Source organism: Lichenostomus cassidix, unplaced genomic scaffold (genome assembly GCF_008360975.1).
Source record: "Lichenostomus cassidix isolate B80296 unplaced genomic scaffold, HeHo_3.0 HiC_scaffold_36, whole genome shotgun sequence".
NCBI classification, from domain to species: Eukaryota; Metazoa; Chordata; class Aves; order Passeriformes; family Meliphagidae; genus Lichenostomus; species Lichenostomus cassidix.
This window is the reverse complement of record NW_028147270.1, coordinates 1,559,151-1,571,698: the sequence shown is the minus strand read 5'-3', so window position 1 is coordinate 1,571,698 and position 12,548 is coordinate 1,559,151. Positions and strand designations below refer to the sequence as shown.

At 46.8% G+C, this 12,548-nt stretch overlaps 2 protein-coding genes and 3 long non-coding RNA genes across 12 annotated transcripts in view; 3 read left to right on the top strand and 2 right to left on the bottom strand.

Moving 5' to 3' along the window:
* The window catches only part of LOC146423815 (E3 ubiquitin-protein ligase BRE1B-like), a 43,985-nt gene extending 41,232 nt beyond the window's left edge, over positions 1 to 2,753 (top strand). Inside the window, 2 exon segments of the mRNA XM_085044543.1 lie at positions 578 to 679; positions 2,572 to 2,753. Coding sequence (XP_084900669.1) covers positions 578 to 679; positions 2,572 to 2,748 — 279 coding nt within the window. The 3' untranslated portion in view covers positions 2,749 to 2,753.
* On the bottom strand, positions 1,105 to 1,469 carry LOC146423816 (uncharacterized). 2 transcript variants are annotated; one of them, XR_014847332.1, is made up of 3 exons: positions 1,427 to 1,469; positions 1,240 to 1,343; positions 1,105 to 1,200 (listed from the first exon to the last, which is right to left on the bottom strand). It is a non-coding gene; the product is annotated as an uncharacterized LOC146423816 (long non-coding RNA). The 2 variants fall into 2 exon arrangements; XR_014847331.1 differs by having other exon boundaries at positions 1,240 to 1,374; positions 1,406 to 1,468.
* A 1,186-nt stretch (positions 2,754 to 3,939) lies between the features above and the next one.
* Positions 3,940 to 8,963, top strand: LOC146423813 (uncharacterized). 7 transcript variants are annotated; one of them, XR_014847283.1, is made up of 5 exons: positions 3,940 to 4,093; positions 4,260 to 5,670; positions 5,702 to 5,836; positions 5,878 to 6,869; positions 8,935 to 8,963. It is a non-coding gene; the product is annotated as an uncharacterized LOC146423813 (long non-coding RNA). The 7 variants fall into 7 exon arrangements; XR_014847286.1 differs by lacking the exon at positions 3,940 to 4,093 and having other exon boundaries at positions 5,095 to 5,576; positions 5,754 to 5,836; positions 5,888 to 6,869; XR_014847285.1 differs by lacking the exon at positions 3,940 to 4,093 and having other exon boundaries at positions 5,095 to 5,576; positions 5,754 to 5,836.
* On the bottom strand, positions 4,147 to 5,448 carry LOC146423814 (uncharacterized). The gene is made up of 3 exons (XR_014847333.1): positions 5,402 to 5,448; positions 5,247 to 5,277; positions 4,147 to 4,245 (listed from the first exon to the last, which is right to left on the bottom strand). It is a non-coding gene; the product is annotated as an uncharacterized LOC146423814 (long non-coding RNA).
* Positions 8,964 to 10,294: 1,331 nt separating the features above from the next.
* The window catches only part of RUSF1 (RUS family member 1), a 32,995-nt gene continuing 30,741 nt past the window's right edge, over positions 10,295 to 12,548 (top strand). The window contains exon 1 of the mRNA XM_085044484.1: positions 10,295 to 10,460. Within this exon, the coding sequence (XP_084900610.1) occupies positions 10,458 to 10,460 (3 nt within the window). The 5' untranslated portion in view covers positions 10,295 to 10,457. The remainder of the gene's footprint in view (positions 10,461 to 12,548) is intronic.

Here is a 12,548-nt window from a genome sequence, read left to right as displayed (position 1 = left end):
GACGTGTCGCGACAGGAAAAGTCACCACGACTCCATTCGACGCCGAAAAATCCCGAGGGGATTTCTGGGGGTGATTTTCCGGGTCTTTTCAGGTCCCTCGTGTCGCGATGTGTCGCGATATATGGCGATATATCACGATATATCGCGACATATGGCGATTTATCATGACCTAGCGTGATTTATCGCTAAACATCGCGACGTATCGCGTTATATCGCGACGTGTCGCGACAGGAAAAGTCACCAGACTCCATTTGACGCCGAAAAAATCCTGAGGGGATATTTGGGGGTGATTTTCTGGGTCTTTCGGGGTCCCTCGTGTCGTGACATGTCGCGATATATGGCGATATATCGCGACATATTGTGATAAATTGCGACATATTGTGATATATCGTGACATATCGCGATATATCGCTAAATATTGTGACATATCGCGATATATCGCGACATACCACGAGATATCGTGACATATCGTGACCTATCGTGATATATCGCATTATATCGTGTTATATAGCGATATATCGTGTTATATTGTGTTATATCGCGATATATCGCGACATGTCGCGCCGTATCGCGGCAGGAGGAGCTGTCGCGGCTGCGCCGGAAGCTGGAGAAGCAGCGCAAGGTGGAGGTCTACGCCGACGCCGACCAGATCCTGCAGGAGGAGATCAAGGAGTACCGGGTGAGGCCGGCCGGGGGGTGACCTTTGGTGACCTTTGGGTGACCTTTGGTGGCCTTTGGGGTGACCTTGGGGTGACCTTGGGGTGACCTTGGGGTGATCTGGAAGGACCTTGAGTGACCTTGAAGGACCTGAGGTGACTTTTGGTGACCTTTGGGTGACCTTGGAGAACCTTGAAGGACCTTTGGGTGACCTTGGGGTGACCTTGAGGGACGTTTGAGTGACCTTGGAGGACATTTGGATGACCTTGGGGGACCTTTGGTGACCTTGGAGGACCTTGGGTGACCTGGAATGACCTTAGGTGACCTTGGAGAACCTTTGGGTGACCTTTGGATGACCTTTGGGTGACCTTGGAGGACCTTGGGGTGACCTTAAAGGACCTTTGAGTGACCTTGAAGGACCTCTGGTGACCTTGGAGGACCCTAGGGTGACCTGGAAGGACCTTTGGGTGACCTTGAGTGACCTTTGAGTGACTTTGCTCAACTCCAGCTGACCTTTGGTTGACCTCAGTTGACCTTGACCAACTCCAGTTGACTTTCAATGACCATTCAACTCCAGCTGACCTTTGGGTGACCTTGAGTGACCTTTGGTTGACTTTGGCCAACTCCAGCTGACCTCTGCTTGACCTCAGTTGACCTTTGGTTGACCTTGACCACCACCAGTTGACCTTCAATGACCCTTGCTGGACCTTTGATGACCTTCGGTTGACCTTGGCCAGCTCCCGTTGACCTTTGGTTGACCTCAGTTGACCTTTGGTTGACCTTGGCCAACTCCAGTTGACCTTTAATGACCCCAAATGACCTCTAACTGACCCCAAATGACCTCCAACTGACCCCAAACGACCTCTAACTGACCCCAAATGACCTCAAACTGACCCCAAATGACCTCCAACTGACCCCAAACGACCTCTAACTGACCCCAAATGACCTCTAACTGACCCCAAATGACCTCTAACTGACCCCAAATGACCTCTGACTGACCCCAAACCACCTCTAACTGACCCCAAATGACCTCTAACTGACCCCAAATGACCTCTAACTGACCCCAAACCACCTCTAACTGACCCCAAATGACCCCAAACCACCTCTAACTGACCCCAAATGACCTCTGACTGACCCCAAACCACCTCTAACTGACCCCAAATGACCTCTGACTGACCCCAAATGACCTCTAACTGACCCTAAACCACCTCTAACTGACCCCAAATGACCTCTGACTGACCCCAAATGACCTCTAACTGACCCCAAATGACCTCTAACTGACCCCAAATGACCTCTGACTGACCCCAAATGACCTCTGACTGACCTCTAACTGACCCCAAATGACCTCTGACTGACCCCAAGTGACCTCCAACTGACCCCAAATGACCTCTGACTGACCCCAAATGACCTCTAACTGACCCCAAGTGACCTCTAACTGACCCCAAATGACCCCAAACCACCTCTAACTGACCCCAGATGACCTCTGACTGACCCCAAACCACCTCTAACTGACCCCAAACCACCTCTAACTGACTCCAACTGACCCCAAACCACCTCTAACTGACCCCCAATGACCCCAAATGACCTCTAACTGACCCCAAATGACCTCTAACTGACCCCAAATGACCCCAAACCACCTCTGACTGACCCCAAATGACCCCAAACCACCTCTGACTGACCCCAAACCACCTCTAACTGACCCCAAACCACCTCCAACTGACCCCAAGTGACCTCTATGTGACCCCAAACGACCTCTAACTGACCCCAAACCACCTCTAACTGACCCCAAACCACCTCTAACTGACCCCAACTGACCCCAAACCACCTCTAACTGACCCCAAATGACCCCAAACCACCTCTAACTGACCCCAATGACCCCAAACCACCTCTGACTGACCTCTGCCCCCCGTCCAGGCCCGGCTGACCTGCCCGTGCTGCAACGCCCGCAAGAAGGACGCGGTGCTGACCAAGTGCTTCCACGTGTTCTGCTTCGAGTGCGTCAAGAGCCGCTACGACACGCGGCAGAGGAAGTGTCCGAAGTGCAACGCCGCCTTCGGCGCCCACGACTTCCACCGCGTCTACATCAGCTGAGCGGCCGGACGCCGGTGGTGGGCAGCTGGTGGTGGTTGTGGGCGTTTGTGGGCGTCTTGTGGTCATTTGTGGAAGTTGTGGCTGTTTATGAGCATCTTGTGGTCACCTGTGGTCAGTTATGGACCACCTCTGACCACCCTGTGGTCATCTGTGATGATTTCTGACCACCTGTGGTCATCCTGTGGTCATCCTGTGGTCACCTGTGGTCATCTGGTGTTGAACCGTGGCCGCCCGTGATGACCGCCTGTGGTCACTTATGACCATCCTGTGGTCACTTATGACCACCACTGACCACCCTGTGGTCACTTAAGATCACTGCTGACCATCCTCTGGCCATCTATGGTGACTTCTGACCACCTAAGGTCACCCTGTGGTCACCTGTGGTCACTTATGGATCACCATTGACCATCCTATGGTCACCTATGACCACCACTGACCACCCCATGGCTACCTATGGTCACTTAAGATCACTGCTGACCATCCTCTGGCCATCTATGGTGACTTCTGACCACCCAAGGTCACCCCGGGGTCACCTGTGGTCATCTGTGGTTGGCTGTGACCATTTATGGACATGCTGTGGTCATCTGTGGTCAGTTATGGACCACCTCTGACCACCCTGTGGTCATCTGTGGTGACTTCTGACCACCTGTGGTCATCTTGGGGTCATCTATGGTCATCTGTGGATGTCTCTGACCATCCTATGGTCACCTGTGGTCACTTATGACCACCTGTGACCATGCTGTGGTCACTTCTGACCACCTCTGACCACTCTATGGCCATCTATGATCGCTTAAGATCACCACTGAGCATCCTATGGTCACTTATGGTCATCTGTGACCACCACTGACCACCCCATGGCCACCTATGGTCACTTAGGATCATCTCTGACCATCCTATGGCCATCTGTGGTCAGTTATGGACCACCTTTGACCATCCTCTGGCCATCTATGGTGACTTCTGACCACCTGTGGTCCCCCTGGGGTCACCTGTGGTCATCTGTGGTTGACTATGACCATTTATGGGCATCCTGGGGTCATCTGTGGTCAGTTATGGATCACCTCTGACCACCCTATGGTCATCTGTGATGAGTTCTGACCACCTGTGGTCATCTTGTGGTCACCTGTGGTCATCTGGTGTTGAACCGTGGCCACCCGTGATGACCATCCTGTGGTCACTTATGACCATCCTGTGGTCACTTCTGACCACCACTGACCATCCTGTGGTCACTTCTGACCACCACTGACCACCCTATGGTCACCTGTGACCACAACTGACCACCCTGTGGCCATTTCTGGTGACTTATGACCACCTGTGGTCATTCTGGGGTCACCTGTGGTCACTTATGGTCACCCCTGACCACCCTATGGTCATCTGTGATGATTTCTGACCACCTGTGGTCATCCTGTGGTCACCTGTGGTCATCTGGTGTTGAACCCTGACCACCCGTGATGACCACCTGTGGAGACTTATGACCACCACTGACCGTCCTATGGTCACCTATGGTCACTTAGGATCATCTCTGACCACCCTACGGCCATCTATGGTGACTTCTGACCACCTATGGTCATCCTGGGGTCACCTGTGGTCATCTATGTTAAGCTATGACCATTTATGGTCATCCTGTGGTCACTTGTGGTCATCTATGGTCACCACTGACCACCCTATGGTCATCTGTGATGACTTCTGACCACCTATGGTCATCCTGTGGTCGCCTGTGGTCATCTGGTGTTGAGCCATGGCCATCTGTGATGACCACCTGTGGTGACTTATGACCACCACTGACCACCCTATGGTCACCTATGACCACCACTGACCATCCTGTGGTCACTTAAGATCACCTCTGACCATCCTATGGCCACCTATGGTCACTTATGACCACCTGTGACCATGCTGTGGTCATCTATGGTGACCTATGGTCATCCTGGGGTCACCTGTGACCACAACTGACCACCCCATGGCCACCTATGGTCACTTAGGATCATCTCTGACCATCCTATGGCTATCTATGGTGACTTCTGACCACCTATGGTCATCCTGTGGTCACCTGTGGTCACTTATGGACTACCATTGACCGTCCTCTGGCCATCTATGGTGACTTCTGACCACCTAAGGTCACCCTGGGGTCACCTGTGGTCATCTGTGTTAAGCTGTGACCATTTATGGTTGTGCTGTGGTCATCTATGGTCATCTATGGTCATCTATGGTCACCTATGGCCACCTCTGACCACCCTATGGCCATCTATGGTCACTTATGACCACCTGTGGTCACCTGTGGTCATCTGGTGTTGAACCATGGCCACCCGTGATGACCACCTGTGGTCACCTATGACCAGCTCTGACCACCCTATGGTCATCTATGACTACCACTGACCACCCCATGGCCACCTATGGTCACTTAGGATCATCTCTGACCACCCTATGGCCATCTATGGTCACTTATGATCACCTGTGACCATGCTGTGGTCATCTATGGTGACCTATGGTCATCCTGGGGTCACCTGTGACCACAACTGACCACCCTATGGCCACCTATGGTCACTTAGGATCATCTCTGACCACCCTATGGCTATCTATGGTGACTTCTGACCACCTAAGGTCATCCTGTGGTCACCTGTGGTCACTTATGGACTACCATTGACCGTCCTATGGTCACTTGTGACCACAACTGACCACCCTATGGCCACCTATGGTCACTTATGATCATCTCTGACCACCCTATGGCTATCTATGGTGACTTCTGACCACCTGTGGTCACCCTGGGGTCACCTGTGGTCATCTGTGGTTGGCTGTGACCATTTATGGGCATCCTGACCGTTGGTGACCACAAGGTGACCACAGATGGCCATTGGTCACCCAGGGATGGACATAGAGTGACCACAGATGGTCATTGGTCACCATGAGATGACCATCGATGACCACAAGGTGACCACCTCTGACCATCGATGACCACAAGGTGACCATTGGTGACCACAAGGTGACCACAGATGGTCATTGCTGACCACAAGGTGACCACAGATGGTCATTGGTCACCATCAGATGACCACTGATGACCACAAGGTGACCACAGATGGCCATTGGTCACCATGAAGTGACCATTGATGACCACAGATGACCATTGATGACCATAAGGTGACCATAGATGACCACAAGGTGACCACAGATGGTCATTGGTCCCCCAGGGATGGACATAGAGTGACCACAGATGGTCATTGGTCACCATCAGATGACCATCGGTGACCACAGATGGTCATTGGTCACCATGAAGTGACCATTGATGACCACAAGGTGACCACAGATGGTCATTGGTCACCATCAGATGACCATCGATGACCACGAGGTGACCACAGATGGTCATTAATCACCATGAATGACCATTGATGACCACAAGGTGACCATTGATGACCACAAGGTGACCACAGATGGTCATTGGTCACCATCAGATGACCATCGATGACCACAAGGTGACCACAGATGACCACAAGGTGACCACAGGTGGTCATTGGTCACCCAGGGATGGACATAGAGTGACCACAGATGGTCATTGGTCACCATGAAGTGACCATTGATGACCACAAGGTGACCATTGATGACCATTGATGACCACAAGGTGACCATTGATGACCACAAGGTGACCACAGATGGTCATTGGTCACCATGAGGTGACCATTGATGACCATAAGGTGACCATTGATGACCACAGATGACCACAAGGTGACCATAGATGGTCATTGGTCACCATGAGATGACCATTGGTGACCACAAGGTGACCACAGATGGTCATTGGTCACCATGAGATGACCACTGATGACCACAGATGACCATTGATGACCACAAGGTGACCACAGATGGTCATTGGTCACCACAACCCCAAATTCTTGACCTTCCCTTGACCTTTGACCCGGAAGCCACCCCCAACCCGTGACCTTTGACCCCAAAATGACCTCCCCGTCCTGTGACCTTTGACCTCCTGCCTGGCCCCTCCCCCTTTTCTCCTCCCAGCCAATAAAATCGCTTGAAATCCTTTGCTGCATTTTTGGGTGTTTTTGGGGTCATTTGGGGTCATTTTGGGGTCATTTTGGGGTCATTTTGGGGTCATTTTGGGTCATTTTGGGTCATTTTGGGTCATTTTGGCTCATTCAGGGTAATTTTTGGGGCTATTTGGGGTCATTTTGGGGTCATTTTGGGGCCACCTGACGTGATTTGGGGTCATTTTGGGGTCACATTGGGGGTCTTGGGGTCATTTAGGGTCACTTTGGGGTCATTTGGGGTCATTTTCGGGGTCCTAGGCTCATTTTGGGGTCACTTCTGGGTCATTTGGGGTCACTTTGGGGTCACTTTGGGGGTCTTGGGGTCATTTGGAGTCATTTTGGGATAATTTGGGGTCACTTGGGGTCATTTTGGGGTCACTTTGGGGTTTCCTGGGGTCACTTTTGGGGTCATTTAGGGTTACTTTGGGGTCATTTGGGATCATCTTAGGGTCATTTGGGGTCACTTTGGGGTCACTTTGGGGTCATTTGGGGTCATTTAGGTTCAGTTTGGGGTCATTTGGGGTCACTTTGGGGGGTCTTGGGGTCATTTGGGGTCACTTTGGGGTCATTTTGGGGTCACTTTTGGGGTCTTGGGGTCGTTTTGGGGTCATTTTTGGTCATTTTGGGTCACTTCGGGGACATTTGGGTAATTTTGGGGGGTTCTTGGGGTCATTTAGAGTCCCTTTGGGGTCATTTAGGGTCAGTTTGGGATCATTTGGGGTCACTTTTGGGGTCTTGGGGTCATTTGGGGTCACTTCGGGGTCATTTTTGGGTCATTTTGGGGTAATTTTTGGGTTTCCTGGGGTCACTTTGGGGCTCCTGGGGTCATTTGAGGTCACTTTGGGGTCATTTTGGGGGTTCTGGTGTCATTTAGGGTCACTTGGGGTCATTTTGGGGTTTCCTGGGGTCATTTTGGGGCCTTCTGGAGCCATTTGGGGTCATTTTGGGGACATTGGGGTCACTTTGGGGTCATTTTGGGGTCATTTGGGGTCATTTGGGGTCACTTTGGGGACATTTGGGGTCATTTAGGTTCAGTTTGGGGTCATTTGGGGTCACTTTTGGGGTCTTGGGGTCACTTTGGGGTCATTTAGGGTCATTTTTGGGGCCATTTTGGGGTCATTTTGGGGTCACTTTGGTGTCATTTTGGTTCAGTTTGGGGTCATTTGGGGTCACTTTGGGGTCATTTGGGGTCATTTAGGGTCATTTTTGGGGGTCTTGGGGTCATTTAGAGTCACTTTGGGGTCATTTAGGTTCAGTTTGGGATCATTTGGGGTCACTTTGGGGACCCTGGGGTCATTTAGGGGTCACATTGGGGTCATTTTGGGGTTTTTTGGGGTCATTTGGGGTCGTTTTGGGGACATTTGGGGTCATTTTTGGTCATTTTGGGTCACTTTGGGGATATTTGGGTAATTTTTGGGGTTTCTTGGGGTCATTTTAGGGTCATTTTTGGGTCATTTTGGGATCATTTGGGGTCATTTGGGGTCACTTTGGGGTCATTTTAGGGTCATTTTGGGGTAATTTTTGGGTTTCCTGGGGTCACTTTGGGGATCCTGGGGTCATTTGAGGTCACTTTGGGGTAATTTTGGGGGTTCTGGTGATTATTTGGGGTCATTTTGGGGTCATTTTGGGGTCATTCAGGGTCATTTGGGGGGTTCTGGTGTCATTTAGGGTCACTTGGGGTCATTTTGGGGTCATTTAGAGTCACTTTGGGATCATTTGGGGTCATTTTGGGAGTCCTGGGGTCACTTTGGGTCATTTGGGGTCACTTTGGGGTCATTTTGGGGCTCTTGGGGTCACTTTTGGGGTCGTTTTGGGGACATTTTGGGGGCATTTTGGATAATTTTGGGTCATTTTTGGGTCATTTTGGCTCATACAGGGTCATTTTTGGGGCCATTTTGGGGTCATTTTGGGGTCACTTGACGTGATTTGGGGTCATTTTGGGTCATTTTGGGGCTCTTGGGGCCATTTGGGGTCATTTTGGGGACATTTGGGGTCATTTTGGGGTCACTTTTGGGGTCTTGGGGACATTTGGGGTCACTTTGGGGTCATCTTGGGGTCACTTTGGGTCATTTGGGGTAACTTGGGGTCATTTTTGGGGTCACTTTGGGGTTATTTGGGGTCATTTGGGGCTCTTGGGGTCACTTTTGGGGTCATTTAGGGTCACTTTGGGGTCATTTTGGGGTCATTTTGGGGCCACTTGACAAGATTTGGGTTAATTTTGGGTCATTTAGGGTCATTTTGGGGTTCTTGGGGTCATTTGGGGTCATTTCTGGGTCATTTTGGGGTCACTTTTGGGGTCACTTTGGGGGTCCTGGGGTCACTTGGGGGTCAATTAGGGTCATTTGGGGTCACTTTGGGGTCATTTTGGGTCTCTTTGGTCATTTTTGGGTCATTTTTGGGTCATTTTGATCATTTTGGATCATTTTGGGATAATTTTGACTAATTTTGTGTCATTTTGGGTCATTTTTTGGTAATTTTGGATCATTTTTTGCTCATTTTGGCTCATTTTTGGTAATTTTTGGGTCATTTTGGGATAATTTTGGATCATTTTGGGTCATTTTTGGTCCTTTTTGGCTCATTTTGGGTCATTTTTGGGTCATTTTGGATCATTTTGGGTCATTTTTGAGTCATTTTTTGTCATTTTGGGTCATTTTGGGATAAATTTGGGTCATTTTTTGTTCATTTTGGGCCATTTAGGCTCATTTTTGGGATCATTTAGGGTCATTTTGGGATCTTTTTGATCATTTTGGGTCTTTTTGGGTCATTTTTGGGTCATTTTGGATCATTTTGGGTCATTTTTGGGATAATTTTTGGGTCATTTTGGGTCATTTTGGGTCATTTTTGGGTCATTTTGGCTCATTTTGGGACATTTTGTGTAATTTTGGGACATTTTTGGGTCACTTTTGGGTCATTTTTGGGTAATTTTGGGACAATTTTGGGTCATTTTGGGTCATTTTTGGCTCATTTTGGGTCATTTTGGGTCATTTTCTACCATTTTTGGGTCATTTTTTGGTAATTTTGGCTCATTTTGGCTCATTTTGGATCATTTTTGGTCATTTTGGGGTCATTTTGGGTCATTTTTGGGATAATTTTGGCTCATTTTGGGTCCTTTTGGTTCATTTTGGGTCATTTTTGGTCATTTTTGGCTCATTTTGGGATCATTTTGGCTCATTTTGGGTCATTTTGGGTAATTTTGGGTCATTTTGGGTCATTTTTGGCTCATTTTGGCTCATTTTGGGTCATTTTTGGATAATTTTTGATCATTTTTTATAATTTTGTCTCATTTTGGGTCATTTTGGCTCATTTTGGGTCATTTTTGGTCATTTTCGGCTCATTTTGGGATCATTTGGGGAAATTTTGGGTCCTTTTGGGTCATTTTTGGGTCATTTTGGTTCATTTTTGGCTCATTTTGGCTCATTTTGGCTCATTTTGTCTCATTTTTGGGATAATTTTGGGTCATTTTTGAGTCATTTTTGGGTAATTTTGGCTCATTTTTGGCTCATTTTGGCTCATTTTGGCTCATTTTGGCTCATTTTTGGCTCATTTTTAACTTTTACCATCGAGTCCGGAGGCCTCGCGGCCAGAGCGCCACTTCCGGCACCACCGAGACGTCGCCATGGCAACGCCGGAAACCGGAAGTCGCCCAACCCGGAAGTAGCCACGCGGCAATGGAGCGACCGGATGGTAAAGAGAAAAAAAACCCAAAAAACCTCAAAAAACCTCAAAAAAAACCCTTAAAACCCCCAAAAATCGCCTCGGGACCCCAAAAATCGAACTCGTCGCCCCAAAAATCAGCTAAAACCGACCCGGAAATGCCAAAATCGCCCAAAATTTCCCCAAAAATCGCCAAAAATTCACCAAAAATGGGGAAATTATGGGATTTTTTTGGGATTTATTGGGATTTTAAAAAATTTTTTTAGGGAATTTTGAGGATTTTTTTTGGGATTTAATGGGATTTGGGGGGAAATTTAATTGGGGATTTTTTTTAATTTTTTGGGGATTTTTTTGGGATTAAATGGGAATTTTTTTGGTAATTTTGGGGGAATTTTTTGGGAATTTTTAGGGATTTTTTGGGATTTTTTGGGATTTTTTTGGGGATTTAATGGGAATTTTTTTGTAATTTTAGGGGAATTTTTTGGGATTTTTTTTATTTTTTTGGGAATTTTTGGGGGATTTTTTGGGGATTTATGGGAATTTTTTGGGGAATTTTTGAGAATTTTTTGGTGATTTTTTTTGGAATTTTTAAGGGAATTTTTAGGGATTTTTTTTGGGATTTTTTAGGGAATTTTTTCAGGATTTTTAGGGAATTTTTTTGGATTTTTTTGGGATTTTTGGGATTTTTTTTGGGATTTAATGGGAATTTTTTTGTAATTTTGGGCAAATTTTTGGGGGATTTTTTGGGATTTTTTTGGGTATTTTTTTTTAATTTATTGGGGATTTTTGGTAATTTTAGGGGGAAATTTTAAGGATTTTTTTGGGATTTAATGGGAATTTTTTTTTAATTTAATGGAATTTTTGGGGACTTTTTTGGGGAATTTTTTAGGAATTTTTTGGGGATTTTTGGGATTTGGGGATTTTGGGGGAATTTTTAGGGATTTTTTTGGGATTTTTTGGGGATTAAATGGGAATTTTTTTGGAATTTTAGGGAAATTTTTAAGGATTTTTTGGGATTTTTTTGGGATTTTTGGGGGATTTTTTTTGGGATTTAATGGGAATTTTTGGGTAATTTTGGGGAAATTTTTAGGGATTTTTTGGGAAATTTTTTTTTGGATTTTAGGGGAATTTTGGGGGATTTTTGGGGTAATTTTAGGGATTTTTTTGGGGATTTTTTGGGATTTAATAGAAAATCTCAAAACTCCCAGAAAATTCCCAAAAATTAAAAAAAATTTTAAAAAATCCCCAAAAATTCCTAAATTTCCTTTCAAAATCCTAAAAACTCCAAAATATTCCCAAACTCCCAAATTTTCCCTAAAATTTTCTCCAAATTTCCCCAAAAATTCCCTAAAAAATCACAAAAATTCCCCAAAAATTCCCAAAAATCCCAAGAAATTCCCAAAAAATCCCCCAAATTTCCCAAAATTTCCCCCAAAATTCCCAGAATTTCCATAAAAATTCCCTGAAAATTCCCAAAAATTCCCCAAAAAATCACAAAAATTCCCTAAAAAAATCCCCAAAAATTCCCCAAAAAATCCCCAAAAATTCCCAAAATTCCCCAAAATTTCCCTCAAAATCCCAAAATTTCCCCAAAATTTCCCCCAAATTTCCCCAAAAATTCCCTAAAAAAATCGCAAAAATCCCCAAAATTCCCTAAAAATCCCCCAAAATCCCCAATTTTTCCCCAAAAATTCCCAAAATTTCCCCAAATTTCCCAATTTCCCAAATTTCCCAATTTCCCCAGCTCCCCTCTGCAGGGATTTTTGGGGATCCACTGAAGTTGCTCAATATCGAGGAGATTCTCATGGAAAACTCCAGAAAATCCAGAAATTTGGGAATTCTGCCAGGAATTCACTGCGGAGAGCAGCAGAGGTGAGGAGTTCGGGAATTTGGGGAATTTTGGGGAATTTTGGGGAATTTGAGGGATTTTGGGGGAAAATTTGGGGGAATTTTTGGGAGATTTGGGGAATTTTGGAGGAAAATTCTAGGAATTTTGGGGATTTTTTTTGGAATTTGGTGAATTAGGGAAATTTGGGAGAAAAATGGAGGAATTTTGGGGGAAATTTGGGAATTTTTTTTGGAATTTGGGAATTTTTGGGGCGAATTTTGGGGGATTTT